Source organism: Cimex lectularius, unplaced genomic scaffold, assembly GCF_000648675.2.
Source record: "Cimex lectularius strain Harlan isolate CLEC.00 unplaced genomic scaffold, Clec_2.1 scaffold107, whole genome shotgun sequence".
In the NCBI taxonomy this organism is placed as follows: Eukaryota; Metazoa; Arthropoda; class Insecta; order Hemiptera; family Cimicidae; genus Cimex; species Cimex lectularius.
The window spans coordinates 281,674-307,657 of NW_019392698.1; the positions used below are offsets into that span (position 1 = coordinate 281,674).

The following is a 25,984-nucleotide window of genomic DNA, read 5'->3' on the forward strand; positions in this document are numbered from 1 at the left end:
GACGAACTATATTTATTAATTATGATATTTTCAATGATGACAGTAACATTTCTAATCTGTGCGAATTTCAAAGGAACCGTGAATTTTGCCTAACATATGATTTATATAACAGTATAATTTTATATGAAGTGTAATTGTAGTAAATTTTAACACAGAGTGCTTTTGTGGGATCTAAGGATTGAAAACCCTGTAAAAGACTCCTGTTTACAAAATATGATCTGATTTGTGTGGCTTGTCAAATTGTCCGAAGCGTTTTTAAATTTGGAAAAAGGAAACTAATATTGCTCATGTTATCTATTTAGATAAGGCTTATGAATTTACACAATAAACAGTTTTCTGTACAATCGAATTTATTTTAACGGGAACCATCGCGAGATTTCGTTAGACACAATATCTAGGAAAATTGTGGTCCGGATCAATATAGCATAGAAGCTTTTGATCCTCTTAAAGCCCTAGTGAAAAAAAATACAGTATGACAGGAAATTTAGACACCAGTTTCATCCCGGCTCCCGGGCATTAAGAACCGTTTTCCATTATATTCTATTTAATTTCTTTTTTGTCGATGAAAAGAAAAGTACTTTTTAATTGGGTGCATTAAAAACTATTAAAAAATCGCATAATGTTGAACCCGTTTTTGAGGTTTAATGAATTGTAAGTGCGGAGGAAAGACCATCTGGAAAAAAAAAGAAATTGGTTCAAGGCCTTTATATTTTTACCAGTTTGTGCTTTTTGTTGATGAATTTATTTGAGATTTTCTCTTTCGCTTTTTTTTCCTTTTGAACGGTTCAAAGCTTCTCTGGTCGAGTTCAATTTATTTTTTAACCAATAAAATTAATTCTTTCAATCTAAAGAGAAATTACAACTGTGATTCGGAAAGTTTCCATAAAGCCGTTTTGTTCTTAATACTTTTTTTATTAAACTTTTTTTTATTAAAAGAGGCTGGATCGGCTTAAGCCACTTTCCTCGCCCTTTCAAATTTTTCATTAAGCGCTCTTTTGAGTCGTCATGCTAAATTAAGCCCCTTAAAAACATGCTCTCAATTGGCCTTGTATGCTCTAAGGGGGCTGCGTTTTTTCCCGCTGCTATAAATCCACATCCAGTTCTTAATTTGTACTTTTTGGCCGTTTCACCAACAAGTCGTCGTCGGACCCAAGGTATCGTCATTTAATACGAGATCCTGTACTGAGCCGTTACACAATTTTGTCACGAGTCGATTTTGTTAAAGGGGAAACGACCTGCAGGATCGAGTGGAATGACACAATAAACGGACCATTATTAGAAACCGGTGGACAAAGAAAAAGACGCCTAACAGAAGTATGTTTTATGTTTAATCTTGCATCAATAAAAATAATCTTCGCAATTCCATCTCCCCATTCATAAAACTCATTTCCCTTCGATAAACTTTAAAATAATGAATTCACCTGAAATAATGTTATAAATATATACGGCCCTAGTTACGATCCCATTGTCAAACTTCGTAAAGATTTTGCAGGTTCTTTGCAATTTCAAAAGTGTGAATTAAAAAATAATATCCACAGTCTATTTAACGTTTAACAAAAGTTATTAAATTCACTAGTTTCGTGGTCCGCTTGACCAAGTAATATCTTACAATTAATTAAAGTTTTTAGTTGAGATAAAAAATGGCAAAAAGGAGGGAAAATTCAAAAGATGTGGTTGAGATAGGAAGTTAGTGTCCAGTGGATCGAGGTCACGATAGCTCAAGTGGTACAGCAGCGGCGTATCTAGCCGAACGTCGTGGGTTCGAATCCCGCTCGTGCCATTAACTTTTTTATCTCAACTATAAACCTTAATTAATTGTTTAACAAAAGCTTAAAAAACATCAACATCACTGATTTGGACCGATCCAGTTTCGATTAGCAAAAATTCGAACAGCAGAAATACCTTTGATAATATAGAAGAGAGCTGGTAATATATGTATAGCTTTTTTCCTTCCAATTAACCTTATTTAGACAGATGTATTAAAAAATTATGCGAAATTTTCTATTATAAACTGAAAATGGCGAGAAGCAAAAACGCAAGCCAAAATTGCGAAGATAGGTAGACCAAAATGTACCAAAAATACTTAACTACACTATCTAGCACCTTACCTTTGTCCTTATTTTTCAAAAATTCCAAGCTTATTTTTCAACTTACATGTGGGTATAGCTTTTTATCAAGTTATCATTTTTTTAATTTAAAATTAACCCTTTTTATTTCAAATTAACCCATCTTAATTTCAATTAAACTTTTTCTTTAAAGCATTAAAAAACTTATTGTTAGACTAAGGTATGAAATTTCAAATCAACCATTTTTAACATCATATTAACCTTTTAAACTTCAAAATTAACCCTTTTTAATTTCAATTAATCCCTTTTAACTTCAAATAAACCGTATTTTTATTTCGAATTAACTTTTATTAAAATTCGATTAGCCCTTTTAAATTTCAAATGAACTCATTTTAACTTCAAATTAACCTTTTTAACCTTGAATGAACCTATTTTTAACTTCGAATTATTCCTTTTTTTATTTAAACTTCACTATTTTTATTTCAATTTAACTGTTTCTTAATTCGAATTAGCCATTTTTAATTTCAAATTTACCCTGTACAACTTTAAACTACTTCTTTTTTTCCAACTTCGATTACCACTTTGTTTCAACTTTAAACTCCCTCTTTTCTTTAATATCGAATTACCACTTTTTTCTAACTTTAAATTACGAATATTTTTTTCAACTTCAAATTACTACTTTTTTAACTTCAAACTACCTCATTTTTTTAATTTAGAATTATCCTTTTTTTAACTTCGACTTACCCCGTTTTCTACTTTAAATTACCACTTTTTTCAACTTCAAACTACCTCCTTTTTTTAATTTAGAATTATCCTTTTTTCAACTTCCATTTACACCGTCTTCAACTTCGAATTACTACTTTTTTCCAACTTTAAATTACCACTTTTTTCAACTTCAAATTACCACTTGTTTCAACTTCAATCTACCTCATTGTTTTATATTTAGAATTACCCTCTTTTTTAACTTCGATTTACCCCGTTTTCTATTGCTTCGAATTACCACTTTTTTCAACTTCAAACTACCACTTTTTTCAACTTCAATCTACCTCATTGGTTTATATTTAGAATTATCCTTTTTTAACTTCGATTTACCCCATTTTCCTCTTCGAATTAGCACTTTTTTTCCAACTTTAAATTACCACTTTTTTTCAACTTCAAACTACCTCATTTTTTCAACTTCGAATATCTCTTTTTTTTCCAACTTCAAATTACCATTTTTTTCAACTTCAAACTACCTCACTGTTTTAATTTCGAATTATCCGTTTTTTTTTAAACTATGATTTACGTCTTTTTTCGACTTCGAATTATCACTTTTTTTCTACTTCGAATTACCACGGATACATTTGTACAACTGAAGATTTTATGCTAGATAATGTATTTGATTAAAATCATCATAAAATACATTTCTTTATTGATCGGAGTTTTTGCACAGATAGTAGAAATTAAACAATTTATACCATTTTGTATTTCTGACCTTAGATGCAAGAGCTCAAGGAAAGAAAATTAAATTTGTTGATAAATTGAAGCTTTAACATTAGAGAAGAATGTGCTAACGGTGACGTTTCATAAAAAAAGTTGAGCGTTATCACAAAAAAAAGTGCAAAAAGATTGATAATATGTAGAATAAGGCTTAAAAAAAGCCGCGAAGGCGAGGGGATGAAATTAAAGTGACGAAGGGGCGGGGAAGTGTCATTGCCCAGAGTCGACTTTCCGTAATTTCGTTAGCATCGTTTAGAAGAAGGTTGACAAGTGTGAAAAGGGACAAAGGATGGCTAGCTAGGTGTTTACCGCCAACGGGCAAATCGTAATTTGGAGAGACATTTCGGCGGGGGGCATAATGCCTCCCAACGGGGGTATAGCTCTCCTCCCCCATTATATATCCACTGCCGCCTCTAGGGGTGTGGCTTCTTAGAGATAACGCTATTTATCAGCTATTTCAACAGCCGCCACCTTCGCTAAACAAGCAAATATTTGCCTTAACGTTAAAAACACAGTCCACTGCAATTAGCCAAACACTTTCCGTAATTAACTACAGCCTTTTTCCTTCCTCAACCCCTCCGGTATAATAATATCTCCCGGTTGCAGAAAGAAGGAGGAATTCTTGTAGGCGAAAAAAGTGCAATCGTTTATTTCCTTCCTGTAATTTCGCTCCTGTGCAGACATTATCCTGAACTTTGTTGGGCTGAGGTTTTTCTGTTTTATTTAATATTCCTATCTCGTTTTTTGCAAATCAAATTACTCGTTCTACTCCTCCCTCGCGACTTTCTGGCTTAAAGTTTGACGCTGTCCTTAAAATTTGTTATCTACTTGTTTCCTCATGTAAGCATTTCTAGTAATCTGGCACAAACAAGGGCTGTTCACGTTAATTTCTTATATCTATTGTTAATTTACATATAGCATCTTTCCATCAAATCGAACTTTTTTTAAATTTCTAATTAGGGATATCGGTGGACGCAATGGTTAACATGTTGACACGGCAACTCATCGCTGTGAAAATCCTGGGTTCGAATCCAATGGCCCAACATACAGTTTTTTTTTCCAGATACACCGCCACCCCGGGGTTCATATAACCTCCAAGTTGAAAATAAAGTAAAACGGCATAAATTTTGGGTTGAATTGGGTGCATCTGTGTGATCACAAACGACGGGGTTTATCATATGAAAATTGTTCACAGTTTCAATAATGCTTCTATTATTGGCTTTCAAAAATAAGCTGGTTTTGTACAAAAAATTGACCATGTACATATAATTTAACTAATTTATTCAATAATTTAAGCCAAAAAATCACACTAAAGTTGACAAACATAGCTTTTAAATTTCTGAGACAAAACGGTATATAGCTCTTTTGTCAAATTTCCCTTTTTTAATTTTGTAATATTTTTAATTTCAAATTAACCTTTTTTTACTTTAAATTAACTTTAAAATTGACCCTTTCCCTAAACCATAAAAAAGACTGATATGGTCGAAATATTATCATTTCAAGTGAAAATTCTGTGTAATATATTCGCTACTTTCTTTTAAACGTAGGAGATGGTTTAAAATACAATTCAGCAGTTAATTCGTGTAATTTTGCTATTTTTTTATATAGAATAACTTGGCTATTCGAAACCCATAATTAATAGCCACTTGATCTATCGTGACCACGATCCTGTCGGACACCAACATGGAGAGTTGGTGGCCGAGGGGATGGAAGTCACGATAGCTCAAGTGGTAGAGCAGCGGCGTATTTAGCCAAAGATCGTGGGTTCGAATCCCGCTCGTGACACTGACTTTTTTATCTCAACCATAAAAATAATAATAGAGTACATAAAAAGAATAATTAATTGAATAAAAATTAATTGTTTGGAGATCGTTAGGTTTGGTCTGGTGTGACTTAGGTTTTAGAAAAACATTCTCTTTATCATGGCAACGTTTCGATCTTTATTGAGGTCATCATCAGAGCCTGGGATTTATAAACATTGTTTAAATTTTACAAAAAAATGTTGTTGTTAAATTGTAAAATTTGAACAAAGTTTATAAATCCCAGTCTTATATAAAATAATTTGGGTCTTCGAAACCCATAATTAAACTTGATCTATCGTGACTTCGATGCTCTCGGACACCAACATGGAGAGTTAATATTAATCCATTTATGCGGGAAAATTCGAACGGTTGTAGGTTGAGATGGAGAGTGGGTGTCCGAGGGGATGGAAGTAACGATATCGAATAATTTTACAAATAAATGTTGTTGTTGTTAAATTGTAAAATTTGAACAAAGTTTATAAATCCCAGGCCCTGATGATGACCTCATTAAAGATCGAAATGTTGGCATGATAAAGAAAATGTTTTTCTAAAACCTACGTCACACCAGACCGCACCTAACGATCTCCAAATAATCATTGGCTAACGGTCACTAAATACCACACAAAAATAAAAATTTAGTTATACAAAATTACTTATAAACTAAATAATTAAATGTAGTAAATAAAAGTAGAAAGTAAAAAATTAAATAATTGAATATATATTAAATTAATTAAATATAAAATAAATATACTTGAATTTTACTTTAGACGGTTATATATGGCATCATCTCCTAGTCCACGATTTTTGAGATTATATAAAGAAAGGGTTAATTTGACGGAAAAAAGGTATATATGAGACACATACATTGGTGCATGAGACAAATAAACATAAGAGAGTGACTGAAGTTTGTGTTTTCTAAATTTCATCACGCCTGGGATCGCTTTAAGTTCATTTTTCCGTGCTATTACAAATATAAACATTCTTCGTTCATCGTCTAAACAAATGAGGCACGAAGGTAATTTTTAAAACTTCAAAAAGGCCTAATTCAATGGGATTATCCGAAAATGAACCTGTCCAAAGGATTTGAGGTTTATTTAACTTGTTATTGACCCGTTCTTTCGAAAAGCCAGAATTTAATTAATCATCAAAGGCTAAAAGAATGAAGATGAAATTACTCCTTTGGCTAAATTAACCGTAAAAGGGTTAGACATGTTGTAAAATCAGTTCTTTATTGTAGTGATTTATTGAAAGCAGTCACCATTACACGTACCCTCTTCAAGAATAATAAGAGAGATCAGGAAGGATGGCCCAGCTCCGGGCTATTATTTTTGATTATTTAGCGAAAGGAGAGGGTGGTCGGTTTAAGGGGATCTACATTTCTCCTTCACTCCAAGAACATTTTTCTTGGCTCATGCATTAGGTCTCCTTATTCGTCTTACCCCTGTAGATTACCATGTAGGCGCTGTTTTAGTTAGCAGCATAAACGCCTGTCGACATTGTCTTTCACATAAATCCTTGTTGTCCCTTCGGCCCATATTAAATTACTTACGTTTAAGCATGAAGCCCCGGAGACACATTTGATCCTATTAGTGTTTTGTACCATTTTCAATGTTGATATGGGATTTGAGTGTTGGAAGCGCCTGTAGATAAATCTAAAAATGCAACCTTTTCGCGGATTGAAGGATGGAAACTCCTGATGTCATTTCCCTTGAAGTAAAAAGCCTGTTATTCTTAAGTCAATGTCTGTAACAGCCAGTACTCGGAGAAAACCATGGAGGTGTTCGACTAAAAATAGTCGCACGACATTTCCTCGGTCAGTTAGTTTTAATTCCGTTTAAAACGAGGAACCAATAATAGTACAAGGAGTTGCTTGGTAACGGCCGTAACCAGGATGAAGGTGGTGATCGTGAGAAGCTTTTTGTGAACCCCTTGGAATTGTTTTATCCTGGTTAACCGTTCCACCTCATTGCTTGAGAAACTTCTGTTATAATCAGAACAATGTTTTCGATGAATATTTGCCGCTCAGAATATCATCTGCCAAGCCGATTTCTGCGGAGGGTGGTCATGACTTATTGTTAGACGTTTTGCGGTTTGTTTCTTTGTTTCTCTCTTTTAAAAAAACTAAATCAGAATTCACCACCTAATCACAAGCACTCTCTGAGAGCAGGTGTGGGGCCACTAACTTTTTAAACGTCGAAGAGGATTGTCGGAAAGAGGTCGGGAAGAAAGTTGTACATGGGGATTTCGGTGAGTTTGGAGGTTAGTGTGGAAGTTTTTGTAGCTTGATTTTCCAGCCTCATTTAAAAAGGGAGTATTTAAGTCGTTATGGATGATGGATTGGAAACAGGGCAACGCGGCTGAAGATGAATCTAAAGATTCATGAATGTAAGGTCTGGATTCTGCGGAGATCGGAAGGCATGTTATATGAGTATTTTGTTGTCAAGGTAGAGTTTAGATCTATTGTCTAGTAGTCTTTTTTAGTAATCAAAATGGGGATTCCAGGTGAGTCGTTTATCTAGATACAGCCCAAGGTATGAGATGACGTTTTCGATAGGAAGGAAATGAGGTTATAATAGATTGGAGGTAGATGAGACAGAGTGTGAAGGTTTTGAGACCATTGTTCAATGGAATAATGTATTAGTGCGGTGAGCTATTCATTCACATTTATTGACGCAGCATCAAAATAGAGCAGTCAAAATAATAACTAGTAGTAATAATAACATTACATAAAACCAGTGTATACAAAGTAAAAAAACATGAATGGGTCGGTTGAGGACAGAATAGCAGATTAATCAGGGTACGTTAGGATAGTGGTGTCGGGTTAGAAAAGAATATAAGCACATACCATGAGAGATTGCCGCTGTCCTGTGCCCTGTACGAAGGAGAGTGTAAGATCCGACCCATACTTTAAAGCATCTGTCGGCCAGGTAGGATTTAAGAATGAGGAAGGTAGTAGGATGCACTTGTGTTTTAAGAAGAAACCCAGATGCATACAGATTTAGGCAGCAGTAACAAGCCTGCGTACGTATCTCCAAGGATGATATTCCTCTTGTTGGGGAAAAAAACCTAGGCCTGTTGGATACTAAAAGTTATTTACAAAGTTTTGGGATCTAATAAAACCCTTAAGCTTAAAAGACCTAAACATTAATGGAGATTGCACAATAGACCATGGTCCTTGTACGTATGGTCATAAAGACGCTGACTTGTGAGGACTAGAATGGTAGCAGGACTGCTGATTAGAAAGTGCACAGTTCAAAGGCATATGGATTCAGAGTAGCAGAAACAAGCTTGTGCGGATATTGCCAGGAAGAAGAAAAAATCGGAATATTCCTATAGAATCTAAGATTCCTACTCCTAGATAGGAAAAGCTTGAAGGATACGGGAGTCTTTAAAAGCTTTGGGATCTGATAAAAACCCTTAAGCTTAAGAGCTTTAAACATTAAGGCAGATTGTACAATAGACCATGGTCCTTGTACGTATGGTCATAAAGACGCCGACTTGTGAGGACTAGAATGATAGTAGGACTGCTGTTAGAAAGTTCACAGTTCAGAGGCATATGGACTCGGCGCAGCAGAAACAGGCCTGCGCGGATATTGCCAGGAAGAAAAAAAAACATCGGTATATTCCTATAGAAGCTGAGATTCCTACTCCTAGATGGGAAAAGCTAAGTCTTGAAGGATACGGAAGTCTTTAAAAGCTTTGGGATCTAATAAAAACCCTTAAGCTTAAGAGCTCTGAACATTAATGCAGATTGTACAATAGACCATGGTCCTTGTACGTATGGTCATAAACACGCCGACTTGTGAGGACTAGAATGATAGTAGGACTGCTGTTAGAAAGTGCACAGTTCAGAAGCATATGGACTCGGAGCAGCAGAAACAAGCCTGCGCGGATATTGCCAGGAAGAAAAAAAACATCGGAATATTCCTATAGAAGCTGAGATTCCTACTCCTAGATAGGAAAAGCTTGAAGGATACGGGAGTCTTTAAAAGCTTTCGGATCTGATAAAAACCCTTAAGCTTAAGAGCTCTAAACATAAATGTATTTTGTACAAAAGACCAAAATTGGGCGTAGTGCGCAAGATTGTAAAGAAGCTGTCTTGTAACGATTAGTATTAAAGTAGGATTACTAACTGGTCGATAAAACTCTAAAAGCATATGGCCTCGAAGTAGCTTGTTCGACATAAAGAAAGACTCCCGATCTTCTTTCTTGTCAGGGGAAGACGGGATGCTATATCGTTGAACGATGGCACTGTTTCCTTTAAAAACATTTAAACACTATTTTTAAATAAGTCTATCAATCTCACGACCCGAGTCCTTTGTTCTCTACGTTTTATTATCAATTTCAACCAACGGCCGATTAATTCTCCTAGCTCCCATTCCTCGAAATTCGCTGTCTCGAGAACGAAATGGAATTTTCTCACTCGTTAATTTCTCAATCCTTTTAAAAGACCCCATGGGTATCATCAAGGTGGGTGGAAAACTTGAGCGCTCTTCCCAGCAAACACCCCATTATTCTCGAAAAACAGGCCCGCCTTTCTACTCTGATATAATTATCACGAGGCGACTCAGCGTTCACAGCCTCTCGTGGTGTAAGCTTTTGTTCCCCGAATTTGAATCTAATCTTCATTCGGTGCATTCAATTCCTGTATATGCACAAATATACAATATATTATACAGAAAGAAAGTAATGCGTTCAGAGAGATAAAATAAAATGTAATAAAATTTAATACGAAAGCTAAACTGAAATTGTTGCACTACTTATTACTAATAAGTAAGCAAGAGATGAAACTTTTCTCTTGTTTTGTTATTATTTTCTATTAAACTTCCATGGGCTGAGCCGGGATTCGAACCCAGAACCGTTAGCAAATACGAGTCAGGCACTTTAACCACATGGCCAACCGACTCCTGTATATGTTAATCTGGCATAAAAGGTGGCTTAACGTCCAACAACTCGATGGGTATCGCAGGCAGGGGTCAGCCAGTATTACAACACATTTTCCAAATTACTCTCAAATAAAATTCCATGGGCTTTGTCGGGAGTCTAACACGTAAACCCTAGCGTGGCAAATACGAGTAAGACGCCTTAACCATTCGGCCAGCCATCAACCGATGACGTCAATGTTGCATAAAAGACGGCTTAACGTCCAACAACCCGTTGTGACCGGATAAGGGGTCTGCCACCTTTAAAATACTTTTTTCCAACTTAATTTCAATTAAAAGTCATTTGCTGACGATGATTGTAGGACGGCTGACTGAACCATGCAGACTCCGAAGGCATATAGACTCGGAGCAGCAGAAACAAGCCTGTTCAGGTATTCGCAAGAAGCAGCAGCGGAAAAGTTCAATGGAAGCGGAGAGACCTACTCTAGATGACTAAAAACCTAGGCCTGAAGGATAAAAGGGACTTTAACCAAACTTTGGGATCTGATGAAAAGCCTTAAGCAAAACGAATAGCTCTAGACAGCTATGGAGAATCGAAAAGCTCTAGACAGCTATGGTGAATGATAGAATGTAGTTGACTGCTCACTGGTCAGTGCAGACTCCGAAAGCATATGGACTCGGAGCAACAGGAAAAAGCTTGTTCAGGTATTAACAAAAAGAAGAAGAAGCAGCGGAAAAGTTCTATGGAAGCTGAGATCCCTACTCTGGAAGAATCAAATCCTAGGCCTGAAGGATAAAAGAGACCTTAACCAAACTTCGGGATCTGATAAAAAGCCTTAAGCAAAACGAAAAGCTCTAGACAGCTATGGTGAATGATAGAATGTAGTTGACTGCTCACTGGTCAGTGCTCCGAAAGCATATGCCTGAGCAGGTATTAACAAGAAGAAGAAGAAACAGCTCCTATGCAGGCTGAGATCCATTCTTGACATAGGGACAGTAACAAAGCTTAAACTTAAAGTAAAACTTTAAAATGATAGAGATAGCACAATAGACTAATATTGGTCGCGATGCTCCAGGGCATAAAGAGGACCCTTTTTAACCTTTTACCTTTAGAATATGTTACATACAACTTAACCATAACAGACTTTTTTTTAAATTGCTCTCAGTGAGCCCAATTTATTGTGCGGTATTGTAAGGCGGTTTGACCCCTCGTCAGCGACACCCAATGGGCTGGCCAAATAGTTGAACGTTATAATTATTTTAATTTGTTTACGTAATCTCCAAACACTATTTGCAAATAAAATTTTATATAATTTTTTCAATACCATGTTCAAACAATGAAAGGAGGCTCTTGTGTGATATTGGCAACTGTAAGGTAAGAACCTTGACATATAGAAGAAGTTTGCCAGAGGGAACAAAAGCGTTCATTGATTTTGTTTTCTAAGTCTAAAGTTGTTGCACGTGAAAGTGCTCAGCTCTCTTCATATAAATATAAACTATTCTAATTAAAACGGGAAAAATGTCCGCCCCCTTCTTGGCGGAGGCTACAAACTATTCTATAAAAGGGGAGGCTGAGACATCTCAATTTGTTGGCCGCGCCTTGACTAAGTAGAGCAAACAAACTTTGTAAGATATTCCCTACAAGTTCCATCAAGAGCTATTGTCTCCCCTTAATCCTCCCTTATCATGAAAAGCCCCATTATTCTAATAGAATGTAGCTAAGTTAGCCCTTGTCTGTACTTGAATAAATACGAACAGAGGACATAATCAAAATTTCTTAGATCTACGTAAAAAGTACACATATTCTTCTTGGTTTACAACTAAACTATTCTAGTAGTTGTAATCCGTCATAACATTCTTGTAACTATCAACCAAAACAAGATTAAAATTATCTCAAAAATCATTACCCATTCCCAAAGACAAGCTTGATTCCTGGGTCGGATTTTAAAAAACTATATATATCGTAGTTAGGCTGTTTTAAATGGTTGGAGGAAAAGGTCAATGAAGCAATGGAAAAATGGAAATTTAAAAAAGTTTAATCTTACAGGCACTTGTAGTTGATATTATGGAATTTTGGACTGGGTAGCCGAGTGCTTAGCGTCTCAGACGGTAGTGAGTTCGATTCCTATCGTCGCCCCAGGAAGTTCTGACCATTCTCCCCCCCTCCGAAATTATTCGCCCATGATACGTAATCTGGCTAATAACAAACAGCCACTAGAAAAGAAATTAATAAAGTTTTTGCCGGGAAGGAATGTCATATCGACTAGATGGAAGTTCTGATTGATTCGTTCATGGAGATGTGATAACTTATCTGTTGTTTCAACATGATGGTGATGATGATGGTGAAAGGAGACTAGGAAAGGGGGGTTTATGTTCCCCAAGCACTATTGTACTTTCCTAGTAACTTAGTTAAATCTGTCGTTTCGATCCTTCTTCTAAGGTGTACTAGGTCATTGATTGCTTTGCTACATTTCCTTTCTCTGGACTTTCTTTGTATCCCAGGTTATGTCTCCATTGAGCGGTTGCTTCACATTCAAAGATGATACAGGTGGCTGTTCCTTCCTCCTCATTGCCCACAAATGGGGTCATCACAGAATGTGCCCGTGTTGAGTAGATGTCTTATCACCTCTGAGTTTAGCCCTCTCTAACTGTAGCAGTGGGTTTGCCAGTCTTGGGGAGGGTTGTTTTAGCATAAGTTTACTGTGTCTAGCATCCCTAGAGTTTATTCACCTCTCCTTTTGTCTTTTATGGATCTGTGATGGAAGATTCTTTATTTGTTTTTGTGACCCCAAGAATAGGTCCATGTTCAGGAGATCCTCCCCCTCCTCTGGCCAGTGGGACTGTTTTTCTTTACCCAAAATTCCTTTGAGTCCTGTTACCCAAGAATTCATCAGGTTTTTGTATTTCCCCAGGTTTTAGAGATTTTGGATGCATTCACTGACTTGAAACTTTGTAAGATATTCACTACAAATTCCATCGAGAGTTATTAGTCTTCCCGTAATACTCCCTAATCGTGAAATGCCTCATTATTCTTATGTAGGGTTCTTCTAATGTAGGTAAGTAAGCACTCGTTTATACTCGAATAAATACGAAGAGAGGACTTAACCAATATTTCTTAGATCCATTTGGAAAGAACTCATATGAAATTTCTTGGTTTAAAACTAAACTATTCTAGTAGTTGTAAGCCTTCAAACTATCAGCCAAAACAAGGTTACGATCAACTCAAGAATCATTATTATTCTTTTCCCCAAAGACAAGTTTGATTCTTGGGTGATAAATTCATGAACTTAAACGAGTATTTTTACATTAATATCTTTATTTGGAGATCGTGAGATGCGGTCTGGTGTGACATAGGTTTTAGAAAAACATTTTCTGTTTTCATTCTTTATTCTTTCTAAAGCCTACGTCACACCAGACCGCATCTCATGATCTTCACAAATAATCATTAACTAACGGTCACTAAACACCACACATTAAAATCTTTGAACTCTTTTTATTTTTAAAAAAAATCTGCTACTCAATTTATTTATGTTATATAGTTGTTATAATGACTCTAAAGTATAAAACGTTCGCTTTAGGCAGGTTGTAGGTTACTTAGTGCTACTTATTAGTAAGAGATAGTCTGTAAGCGCAAGGTCAAAGATTTGTAAACTCATTTTTCCTTTATATTTCGAGAAGTGAAATTTCTTTCAAATGAAACTTTCATCCTATAACGCCAAAGATGGCCAATCAGAACTTTTTCTCTTGGATTTTGAACGATTGTACAATCGTTTGATTGATAGCCATCCTCATTGAAAAATTCACACTGTACAAAATTATTCTTAAATTTTGTAAAGTTTGTTTGTACGGTATTGATACTGTGTTTCCAACCGAAAAAAATTTATAATGCTGTGGAGGTGTCAGATTATTAGTAGAAGAATAACAGCGTATGTCAAGTCTTGGAAGAGAGCAACCGTTGAACAAGGTTGCTCTCAGAACTGAACCTTGTGAGATACCCAGGTCAATTTTGTACTGTGGCGAGACATCATTTGATTTTTTCTATACGTCGACCATTCTAACAACCGGGCTCATTCCTGAGTATTGTCCGCTTATGGGAAGGTTGAGTATTAATTATATTTGATTTTCTTTAGATTTATAACTTAAAAATTGACCTACCAACAACAAACATGAACAAATATGTATTTCGTGTTTCATGTCTATTAACTCTTATTTTCTATTTTCTCTCCTAGGGGGAACCGGTCACTCAAAACATGTCGACTGGAGTACTGTTCAGCACCCAGAGCCTTGTACTTCAAGGAGTGACGAGGCAGAACGGAGGACGTTACACGTGCGTAGCGTCGAACACGCGCGGCCAAACGTCCAGCCAACCGGTCAACCTGAGGATACAGTGTAAGTACTACAAACTTGTTCAAAACATTTATTGAAACGAAACTCGAACTTAAACCTTTTCTCAACCAATTCAGAAATCTATAGAGAGAAAACTGTCGGCCGGAAAATAACTAATTACTATTCGGAGTAGAGCTAATAAATCATTTGATAAAAATATTTCCTCTCTCCCAGGGGGAATCTGAGCTGAGCTTCAATTGATGGATTTACAACACAAAGAATAGTAATCAATCATTAAACGTCAGTCGGAGAGGACCACTAAGCTAGCCAACATCGTAACTGACGATTAAATGAAGATAACAAACTTACTCTACGAGAATTATTATTCTATTATTATGGGATTTGCCTTTCGAGTTATTTCGGTTTTGTTCATCAATAGGTTTGCATAAACCAGGAAAAGTAACAACAGCAATTAATTATAAGGGATAGGGATAAAAGAGGCGGCCGCAAGGCCTTTCTGCACCTCGGCCTGAGAAGTTCTATTGTGCTCATCTGTTTTTTATAGCTCACTGGTCAGCTTCAGATGGTTAATCTACTTCCATAGCCTTGCCAGCGGCTCCTAAGTATAGAATCTTGCTTGACATTTTTCTTCTCGTGTTATAAGAACTTGCACCTACAGAGACCTTCACAGAAACATAAAATGTGTTCTGCGGTTCCTCCTCTTTCTAGCAGTATCTGCACAGTGTTTGTCTGTACTTCTTCCGGTGCATGTGCTTTCTTAAGTGGCATTGCCCTGTCAGGATGGTTAGGATGGTCACACGAGGGCCAGTGCACTAGATCCTGTCTGCACAGACGGGGGAGGATGTATGGCCGTCTGTACCACGGGGTAACTTAAATGTTTCAAAATCAGCCCAAAGTGACAATGGGAAAGGTTTCGTGGTGACGCCCCTGGCGGGAACTTAGACAGAGGTTGTGTTCTATCTGTGACCTTCGTGAAGCTTGCGTATGGCCAGCGTAAAACCCCCCCGGCCTCACGGGAGACGTTGCGACCGGACGGCATGGTGTAAGCGTTGAGGACGCGATGATCATGCTATAGTCCCTCGAATGCATAAGTAAGCGGATGGAAGCGGGTAGTGAAGCGGTGTCTCTGACTCGAGTATGCTTTGCATTGTTGCGCGTATGACCGGCGTGGTACCCTTGGGGAAGCGAAGGATCGGACCACCTAGGCTGAGCCTATGGCGTCCCTCGAATGCGCGTGGCAGGTGTAGGCTGAGCTCGATAAGAGACTTTGCCGTAGGCGGTGCTCATCTAGGGTGTGGTTAGCAATTCCACTTTAAACGAAACCGCTGCCGGGGCGTTCCCGGAGGTTTCTATGCTGGGGAAGCCCCTATACTCAGGAAGATAGAGTGGCCTTCTCTATCTAGGGAGTACGAGGAGGGGGGGACAGGGTGATGTGTTTCGGCCTGTTAGCCCTTCGCGTGCGGCATACGACCCGATGTACAATGCGGGCCCGGCCATTCGGAGTGGACAAGCGGAGAGCGTGGCTACTGACCCTTAGGGGCCGGGACACCACTACACCAATGCTGCGGCGGTAACTCCATTCCGTCGTATGCGGAGGTTCGTCAGCTCTCATCTTGAGAATCAAAACGTCCGATAAAGCCAGAAGGCCAGGTGCGGACGCTAAAGATCCTCTTGTCTTGTTGACTATGAGTACTCGGGAACACAATGCCCTGTCAGGAGTTCAACCAGAATCCTGGTTCAGTTGCGGTTGCCTTCCAGTAATTCCTTTGTAAGTTTTGTGGATCGCTCTTATATGAATCTCTTCGCGTGCCTCATGCCTGTGGTATGTTCCACCAGGTTTTGGACTCATTAAGGATCCATTTTAAAATGTATCCTCTCTTGTGGTATAATGCTAAGTCACAGTAGAGTTCAGGACGTAGCAGATAGTCCATGTTGGCCCCCTCTTTGGCAACCTTTTTGTTGCCTCTATGCCAGGCTCAGGTCACTAGTGTCACTGATTTCCGTCAGGGTCTCCATGCAGTTCCAAACACTCTTTGCCTTCACCTCGCATAAGGCTTGGGCATTTAGTGCCGCCTGACTGTCAGAGAAGATTGCTATCTTCCGGGAATGTATTCCTAGCCTTTTTATTTCCCTCGAGCAGTGTTCAATCGTTATAATTTCAGACTGGAAAACTGTTGGGTTTACCGTCAGTTCGGTCTTTGGATTCATCTCGAAGACTCCAGCTCCCGTGCCCTTGTCGGTTTACACCTCACTTTGTTTCTATTATTATTTATTAATAATATAAATAATAATATGTGGCGTTGATACTGTTTCCAATTTTAAAATCTTGTGGAGGTATCAGATTATAACTAATAAGAATTACTTAAGTCAAGTCTTGGAAGAGAGAACCCGTTGAAGAAGGTTGGCCCCAGCGCTGAACCTTGAAGGACTCCCAGCGTCAATTTTGTACCGTGCCGAGACATCATTTGATTTGTTCTATATGTGGACTCTTCTAACAGCAGTTCAGGAAACAATCTCATTCCTGAATATTGTTCGCTTATGGGACGTTTGAGTGTTAATTATCTTCGATTTTCTACTCATTTCTTCTTCCCCTTTGTAGCCTTTTAAAACATTTATAGGGTTTTGCATTTTATACCTTAAAACCGACGTACCAATGAGTTGTTTTCTTACTCCTTGTGAAATATATATATATTTTTTTTTAAATAAACAGCTTATCGAACCTAGCCAACAAAGCGAGTAAAGATCAATCAAAATGGGCGTCTTGAAATACAGCAATCTAAAGAAGATTTGTTTTAAATATTCTAGAATTTAAAGAGTAACGAAGAGAAACATTTGAAGAAACACTTTAAGCGAAGTCTGCGCTAGGGGAATCTCAATGTATGCAATAAATCTCGAGTTGCATTGTTGTACCTGGGAAAAGGCCAAGGAGGTTGGAACATGTCCAAAGAGTTGGGATTAGGCAGTAACAAATATATAGACAGCTTAAAAATCCTTTAAGGTTGTAAATTAAACGTTTCCGCCAACGTCGATCCTCCTTTGTTTTGTTATTCCTTTAAATGAGAGAAAAAATTTCCATTTAAGATACATCTATTTGCATACTTCTTAGGGAACTATGCTTATTCTTCTAATAATAAAAAAACTGAAGACTCACTTTTTATACAAATAAACAGGACGTGTAGAAATAAAAGGAGATGAACCGAGTGTCGGTTGTTATTTTTGTCTGTGTTCTATTAGTAAAATAGGAAAACGTGAAAACATTGTATTCCCGGGAAAAGGGAGGCAAAAGGACACAAGTCAACGAAAAGGGCTGTAACTAAATTAGAAAATTTCCGAGATGGTCTGCGTCTAGGAAAGGTTTTTCTAAGTCTGTCTCAGGAAAACTGATTCGATAGCTAGAAGGAGGATTCTGATCTGCTCAGCTACCCTATAAATGGACACAATAGTTATGTGTCAACTAGCTGAAAGTCTACATCTCCCGAGGCGACCTTTTCTCTTTCTCAGATGAAATTTTACACAATGCACATGTAATTCAATTAATAAAGTTTTTATTTGTATTTTTTCAGATGCGCCAGTCTGCAGCGTCAGCGAGCCATTGATTGTCGGTGCTTCTTTAGAAGAAGCAGTGAGAGTGCGTTGCATGGTTTCAGCAGATCCGGCTGATCTGACCTTCCTCTGGCAGTTCAACAACAGTGGTGAAAGTTTCCCAGTCGCCCCTGCTAGGTATATAAAGTAATACTAAAATCATTATATAATAGTAAATAGATGAAATACTGATAACTAGATGATATTTGATTAAGACAGACTGTGTTACCGTGTTACTCAGGCATGGGTGTACAAAATATTCCAAGAAATAGAAAAGAACCCCCTGTACCAGATATATTTAGAAACCAATAGATTTCTCATTTACACTTATCCCTTGAAATTACACATCTAATGGTTTTACAACGTATATTAAACGAAAAATCTTCTAATCCGGAAGCATTAGGTAAAGTCCCCTGTCAGACATTTGGGAAAAACAACACTTGTTTGGGTACCAGGGCAGAAGGTCAATGACGAGGACAATAAATTGGTTAAAGAAAGTTCGATCAGGACGCTCATCAACACTGGACACTTTTGTGTCGTACCAAATTGCCAAAAACTTCCAACAGACAGTAGGCAAAGAATCCTTGGTTCAATAGAACTGAATTTGAGGAGGCATGTGAAAAAGTTCATCGAAGGATCCTGTGAGCACTGCAGATTCAAAGACGTATAGACAGATATTGACAGGTAGAAGAAGAAACGACGGAACATTATGCAGAAGATTCCTACACCTTTGAGAGGAGAAACCAAAGCCAAAGGAGTTTGTAACAAAACTTTGGGATCTGGTAAAAATCCCTAACCTTAATGATGAGCTCTAGACAATGATGGAGATTGCACAATAGACGAAAATTATTCGCAGTATGCAAGATCATAAAGGTATCAACCTAGTGTTAGGATTAGAATGATAGTAGGACTGCTGATTGGACAGTGCAGATTCCAGAGGCATATGGACTCAGAGCAGAAGACATAAGCTTGCACAAAAACAACAAATTTATTTATTTAGGTTTTGTAATTTTAAATATCTTCTTATCAGGCAACTAATACTAATGTACTTTAGTAAAATATATCAAATAAATAATGAAATTCAAAAGACACTCAGAATGAAAAATACATAAAAAAATTATGAGACATCGTGATAAAATGATGTCTGTAAAATTACATAAAAAATCAATTGACACTGAAATTTCATTTGTTTTCTGTGTTTCCAGGTATGCCACAGCAAATGAAACTATGAGCGAGCTCGTCTATACGCCGACATCAGAGCGAGATTACGGCACGTTGGCATGCTGGGCTACAAATAGCATTGGGAGACAAGCTGATCCATGCACTTTTCAAGTAGTGCCAGCAAGTAAGTAAAAATATAATTTCACCCTTATCAAATGTTAATTAAGTACTTAAAAGTTCCCTTGAATTTTTTAGCAAATTAACAAATTTGTAATATTAAATATAATGGTCATTTATGAGCATTTTGACTGTCACTGTGCAGACTGTGATGACTAGAAAGGATACAGTTCATCACCTGGCAGATCTTACAATTAATACATTAATACACGAAGACATTAAAATGTTAAAAAAATATTAACACTAGATTTAAATGGTTTTTGTAAAATGGCCATTGCAAATTTAATGAAAAAATTGCTGTCTTTCTCCTTCTGCTGGTTTGCTGGTGCTGCTCGTATGACCCCCATGTCTGGTTTGATCAAATTGAGCCTTTAGCTATAATGACCAAAAGTGATTGATGAGCTTGAAAAATAATAACGTAATAGTTTCTACTATTATTACTTGAGAGTATGATCAAAGATGAATGAACTTTCAACTAAACATTCAATTTGCAAACAATAAAGCAATAAACATGAAAACACACATCCTGTCATTTAAAAAAAATGAAAGATTAAGAAACTACCATAAAATCAACCAATCTTAAATTGGTTTGAAAAGTTGGTTCTTTCTGGTCATTTTAGTCGGGTTATTCTTGCTGAGTTTTATCTATCAGAAGCAATTTTCGATCTGTACAAAAAAAACATATTTTCCTAAAAATCACCCAGGTCTGACACATCATTTCTTGCGTAATTGCTTGTTTTTTCTGTTTTCTAGCTAAACCAGGACCTCTACACAATTGTACACTAAGATCTACAGTCAATACCACTGGTGACTGGCTCGAGGTTGAATGCATTGCTGGTTTTGACGGAGGACTTAAACAAACTTTTCATCTGGAAGCCCTCGACTCAGTTACATCCAAGTACTGCTTGAACGTCAGCAATAACGAAGGGCCCTTTTTTAGAGTTGAACTTGCTGCCCTTGCAAACGGCCATCCTGGAACTATTCAGTTAGTTATATACGCTGTGAATCAAAAAGGACGCAGCGAACTTGTAGTACTTGAAGACATAGCAATCAGGGATGCAGAGAAAAGGACTGGTAAATAAATATTAAAAATTAAAACTACCCTTTATTGTTTGACTAAACAATAAAATCAGTAAGTTAGATACTTTATTCTAAAGATCTCAAATATACATGTAAGTATGTAAAAACTCGAGTGATTTATGTGTAAGTTATTTTCATACAAATTGATCGTTATAATACAAGAATTTAATATATAAGACAAAAGTAATAAATACATAACATTTTAGTCTTCTTTTTCCCTGAACACTGAACTACAGTTTTAATCTTAGTGATTGTATAATTATAACATATAAAGATAAATAAGTTTTATTGCCTAATATTTCTTTCTTTTTTTTATAAAAACATGTCTTTCAGTTGGTGTATCTTTACATTCTAATATAGATATTATTCTACTGCTGTTTACTACTTTAAAAACACAATTTTAAAATACAATAGTTTTCTTGCTGTAAATGCACCAACTAAATTGAAATTGCTCAAAATTATAATTTTTTGATTGCTCATCATATATATATATAAAGGATCCAAAAACAAAATTTATTATCTTTTCTTGCATTACACTCATATTTAATCCTACAACACAGTTATTATTAGTATGTTTACACTCATTGTTTCACTAATTGTTATATATTATTAGAATGGGTTGCAGGGAGTCATTCACTCGGCGCTGGATCTTTAGCGGCGCTTTTGGTCGGCGGATTCCTCAGTGTCGCTGCTATCCTCCTATTAGTCACCATTTATGCACTCCGTAGACGTACATATAGAATGCAGCATACTTCACCCACACCAACGAAACAAATTGAAATCACTCAAGGGGATGATCAGAGATATGTGGTCTCATATCAATTGAAACCAGAAACAAAGCAGCCTGACATACTCCATAGAGGTATGGAATTGTCTTTCTATCTTACCATTGACAGAAAGAGATAAGAAAAGCTGGAGAGAGAGAGAGGGGGGTAGAGAAAGAGAAGAGTTGGAGAGAGAGGGGGAATTAGTGGTGAGTGAGTGAAAGAGAGAGGGGTGTGAGAGAGGGGGAGAGAATGAGTGGTGAGTGAGTGAGTGAAAGAGAGTGGGGGAGAGCGAGAGAGAGAGTGTGTGTGAGTGAGTGAGTGAGCAAGCGAGCAAGAGAGAGAGGGGGAGAATGAGTGGTGAGTGAGTGAGTGAAAGAGAGTGGGGGAGAGCGAGAGAGAGAGTGTGTGTGAGTGAGTGAGTGAGCAAGCGAGCAAGAGAGAGAGGGGGAGAATGAGTGGTGAGTGAGTGAGAGAGAGTGGGGGGATAGAGGGAGAGAGAAGAGTTGGTGTGAGAGAGAAAGATAGAGAAGTTGGAGGGACAGAGAGAAAGAGAAGAATTGGAGAGAGAGGGGGGATTAGTGGTGAGTGAGTGAAAGAGAGAGGGGTGTGAGAGAGGGGGAGAGAATGAGTGGTGAGTGAGTGAAAGAGAGTGGGGGAGAGCGAGAGAGAGAGAGAGTGTGTGTGAGTGAGTGAGTGAGTGAGAGAGAGTGGGGCATAGAGGGAGAGAGAAGAGTTGGTGTGAGAGAGAAAGATAGAGAAGTTGGAGGGAGAGAGAGAAAGAGAAGAGTTGGAAAGAGAGGGGGATTAGTGGTGAGTGAGTGAAAGAGAGAGGGGGTGTGAGAGAGGGGGGAGAGAATGAATGGTGAGTGAGTGAAAGAGAGTGGGGGAGAGAGAGAGAGAGAGTGAGTGAGTGAGCAAGCGAGCAAGAGAGAGAGGGGGAGAATGAGTGACGAGTGAGTGAGAGAGAGTGGGGGGATAGAGGGAGAGAGAGAGAGTGTGAGTGAGCAAGCAAGCAAGAGAGAGAGGGGGCGAATGAGTGATGAGTGAGTGAGAGAGAGTGGGGGGAGAGAGGGAGAGAGAAGAGTTGGTGTGAGAGGGAAAGATAGAGAAGCTGGAGAGAGAGAGAGTGAGAAAACGTGAGACAGAAGAGTTGGAGAGAGACAATTGTAACTTTTTTATAACCTAGAAAGTTGTTTGAATTTGATTGCATTGTTGTTTAGTTACAGATGAACCTTTAGAGCGAGACATTCCTCCAGTCACATACAGTGGGCCCGGTGTCACAGCAACATTTGTAAGTAACATTGCCTTCCACGTTTTGTATTAAAAAAAAAATCTGGGATAAGACCGATTTGAAAGAAATGAAATATACTCAGTACCTTCCATATGAATCTGATATTGAATGAACTAAGTGTTTTTCTTTTCTATTTAATAAAAAATTATAATTAAAGGCTGATATCAATAAGAGGCGGGCTTGACATGCAACTACCCCCATTGAGTGTCATGGATGAAAGGTCAAACCATTTTACAATACCTTTTCAAATTATGATAAATTAAAAAGTCAGAATTCATCAAGCCCAATAAAAATATGAGTTGGAACCCTATCACAATCTTACTTACTTATCAAAGAATGCTTGCATAAAATTCCAAAGCTCTGGAGTCGGCTGAATCTTCCTTCAAATAAATCATAAGCATACAAAATTTGTATGGCATGGACAATAATCAAGATAATGATATAACTAATAATCCAAAGCTCTGCAGTTGTTGTTGTTGCATTGCTGGCCCAGCCTCGATAGTGGAACACTGAACCGGAGCTGCAGTTAAGATTATGAAAGCCAGAGATTTTGATCATTATAGTTGCTGGTCAAGTGGGTCAGACCTTCGCATTTCCTTTTTTTTTATATTTAAGGTTTGCCTTATTTATTTGCAGTCAAATAAATATAATATAAAAGCTGTATTAACCTGAGACCTTACATATCTGATAGCAGGATCACTTTACGAAGGATAATCTCCGAATCCCCCGACAGGAGTGTTTTTATAATTGTAGCTTGTGCTCGATAGTTTGTCAGGGAGTGATGGTTTAGCATACTGATCCTGGTATGAAGGTACTGCGTACTCCCCGGCCTGTAACCATCATTGTCACCATATCCACAATAGCCATCAGCATAAGATTCTCATTAGGGCCGCCTGGCTGAGACCTATATAAAGGTTGTCAAGGATGGTTGTCAGAAGAGTTGGATTTTGACTGATCGGCAGTCAAATTTACTTGATCAATTATATTGATATAAAAACTATAATTCCTCTATTATTGATTTTTTTAAATATTAACAATGGTGTAGAGTGAATTATTCAGCCAGAAAAGAACTAGATGTTTTGTCATTTTTTTATTATTTAAACACCATGTTTCAGAGCGTTTTGCTCCATTTTCAAAAAACAAAAAATAAAATTTAAAAATTAAAAACAAAATGGACTTTAACAACTTCCTCCTGTAAGTCCTGAATCTACTACCACTGCATATCTTTATCCAGGGAGAGGCCAGAGCCGCAATTCATAGGCTAATGCTCCAATACCTACTCATACAACAAAAAGCAACTAAAGTTTGGGGGGGACTTCAGGCGGACAGCGTTCTAGGTTTGCCTGTTGATGCACCCCTAAATTCAAATTTGACACCAAACAAAATTTAATTAAAATACCCGGTTGAACAGACTGGCAGAAAGGGAACCTAGTTAAGGCCGGCCATACCTAGTAAACAGATGGCTCCAAAAATGGGTATGGGTTAGAGGCTGGTATTTATGGAAATATACCAAGGATTAGAATTGGTATAAGCCTTTGGCAATATGCAAGGACTGTGGCAAGGAGATTAAAAGGCTAGGTATCTTTAACAGAAGAGCCGTCTACTCAGATGGCCAGGCAGCACAATTATCGCATCAGTGGTAAAGTCCAGAATTGTTTGGGATTGCATTAGGGCTCTGTCAAACATTGGGGAAAAACTACAAAATTACCCAAATTACCCTTGCCTGGGTACGAGGGAAGTGAAGAAGCCAACAAATTGTCCAAGAAAAGTTTGTTCAGGGCACCTATTCAGCTCTGAACCCTTTTGTGGCATACCAAATTGCCAAAAATCAGACAATGGATTAAAAATTTGGCCTTCGTTCAATGAAAATGTAGCCCAGGACAGGGCTTAAGAAAAAGTTCATCAAAGGACCATCACAGAAACTAATGACAGAACTACTAAATCTAGGACTTGTTAGGACTAGAATAATAGTTGGACTGCTAACTAGACACTGCAGACTCCTGAGGCATATGTACAGACTCGTGGTGGGAGAAATAAGCCGGTGCAGTTATTGCCAATAAGAAGAAGAAACAGCGGAACACTTCCTCTGTTGGTGGGAAGACATGAAGGTTACACATGGGAGCCCTTGAAAAAGGAAGAGCTTTAGATTTAAAAAAATCATAGATTCAGAATAGCAGAAACAAGCTGTACATATATTGCCAGGAATAAGAAGAGACAGCAGAACATGTCCTTTGTTGGTGTGAAGTCTTATGTTGACTGAGATTACAACTTCTGGGCTTAAAGAGGAGAACTAGACAACAATGGAAATGCACACTAGTCCAATATGATCGCACAGGTCATAAAGAGGCCAACTACTTCCTCTAATCCTTTTCTAACTCCTTCTCTAATCTAATATAATCCTCCAACATAAACAATCAGAAAGACACAGTTCTTTTCCACTTTTTTTAAATTTTATTTTGACAAGTTTTGTCAACATCTTGTCCCAAACACTTTGAAAAAGGAACAAAACATTCCGAAACAGTGTGCAACGAATAAAAACTGATAAAACAGTTCTTTTTCTTGGCTTCTTAATCCCACTGTACACCTTTTGTTAATATTTAAAAATACAGTCATCCACTAAAGAGATTTATACTTAAAGAAAAAACGTAATATTGTACATTTAAAACGCAATTTGTAATATCAAAAATTGAAGTTTTTTTTTTTGTTTTTCAGATGTCTCCTTGCAGCAGCCCTGCTGAATGTTCTATTCCTATAAGCCCTTCACTTCAGACAGCACCTACTCACAACGGCGTTCTCAATAGCGCACAACACATACTTTCCAATTCGATACCTGGTCCAGAAAGTTGTGTGTGAATTAACATTTACACTGTGTGTAATTATAAAAAAAATTTAACGAAAAAATATATATTTCCCTTGTGTTTCCATGTAAACCAAAATGTATGAGATACTGTATATTTATGTTCATAGAGGTAAGATGGTAAGTTACAATAATATTGTGCTATTGTAAGAAATATGTCAAACAGTGCAGCATAAACGTGCACTGTGATATATTGTATTCACAAATTGTAAATACATTAAATTAATAAATTATTAATTTGTAATTAATTCAAATTAGATAAGAGTTGTAGTGCCAATGAAAATAATTTTATTCTAGCAACAATAATAAAATTTTGTTTTGATTAATTAATTTTTAACAATTGTTACAAGTCATCGTAAAGAAATGTATCGTTTTAAAAACAGTCTCTTCATATTTTATGAAATATTTCAGATTTTATGAAATATTTCTCTTATAGATTTCATACTACTAGTCTGGTCAGGTGTTATTATGATAATGGCTCGTTAAATAAAG

At 37.2% G+C, this 25,984-nt stretch overlaps 1 protein-coding gene across 1 annotated transcript in view; it reads left to right on the forward strand.

The window, feature by feature from the left end:
- LOC106664685 (hemicentin-1-like) overlaps positions 1-25,747 on the forward strand; it is a 173,049-nt gene extending 147,302 nt beyond the window's left edge. Inside the window, exons 7-13 of the mRNA XM_024226071.1 lie at positions 14,460-14,619; positions 18,141-18,297; positions 19,365-19,504; positions 20,251-20,571; positions 21,191-21,439; positions 22,565-22,635; positions 25,348-25,747. Coding sequence (XP_024081839.1) covers positions 14,460-14,619; positions 18,141-18,297; positions 19,365-19,504; positions 20,251-20,571; positions 21,191-21,439; positions 22,565-22,635; positions 25,348-25,488 — 1,239 coding nt within the window. The 3' untranslated portion in view covers positions 25,489-25,747. The remainder of the gene's footprint in view (positions 1-14,459; positions 14,620-18,140; positions 18,298-19,364; positions 19,505-20,250; positions 20,572-21,190; positions 21,440-22,564; positions 22,636-25,347) is intronic.
- Positions 25,748-25,984: the final 237 nt, after the last annotated feature.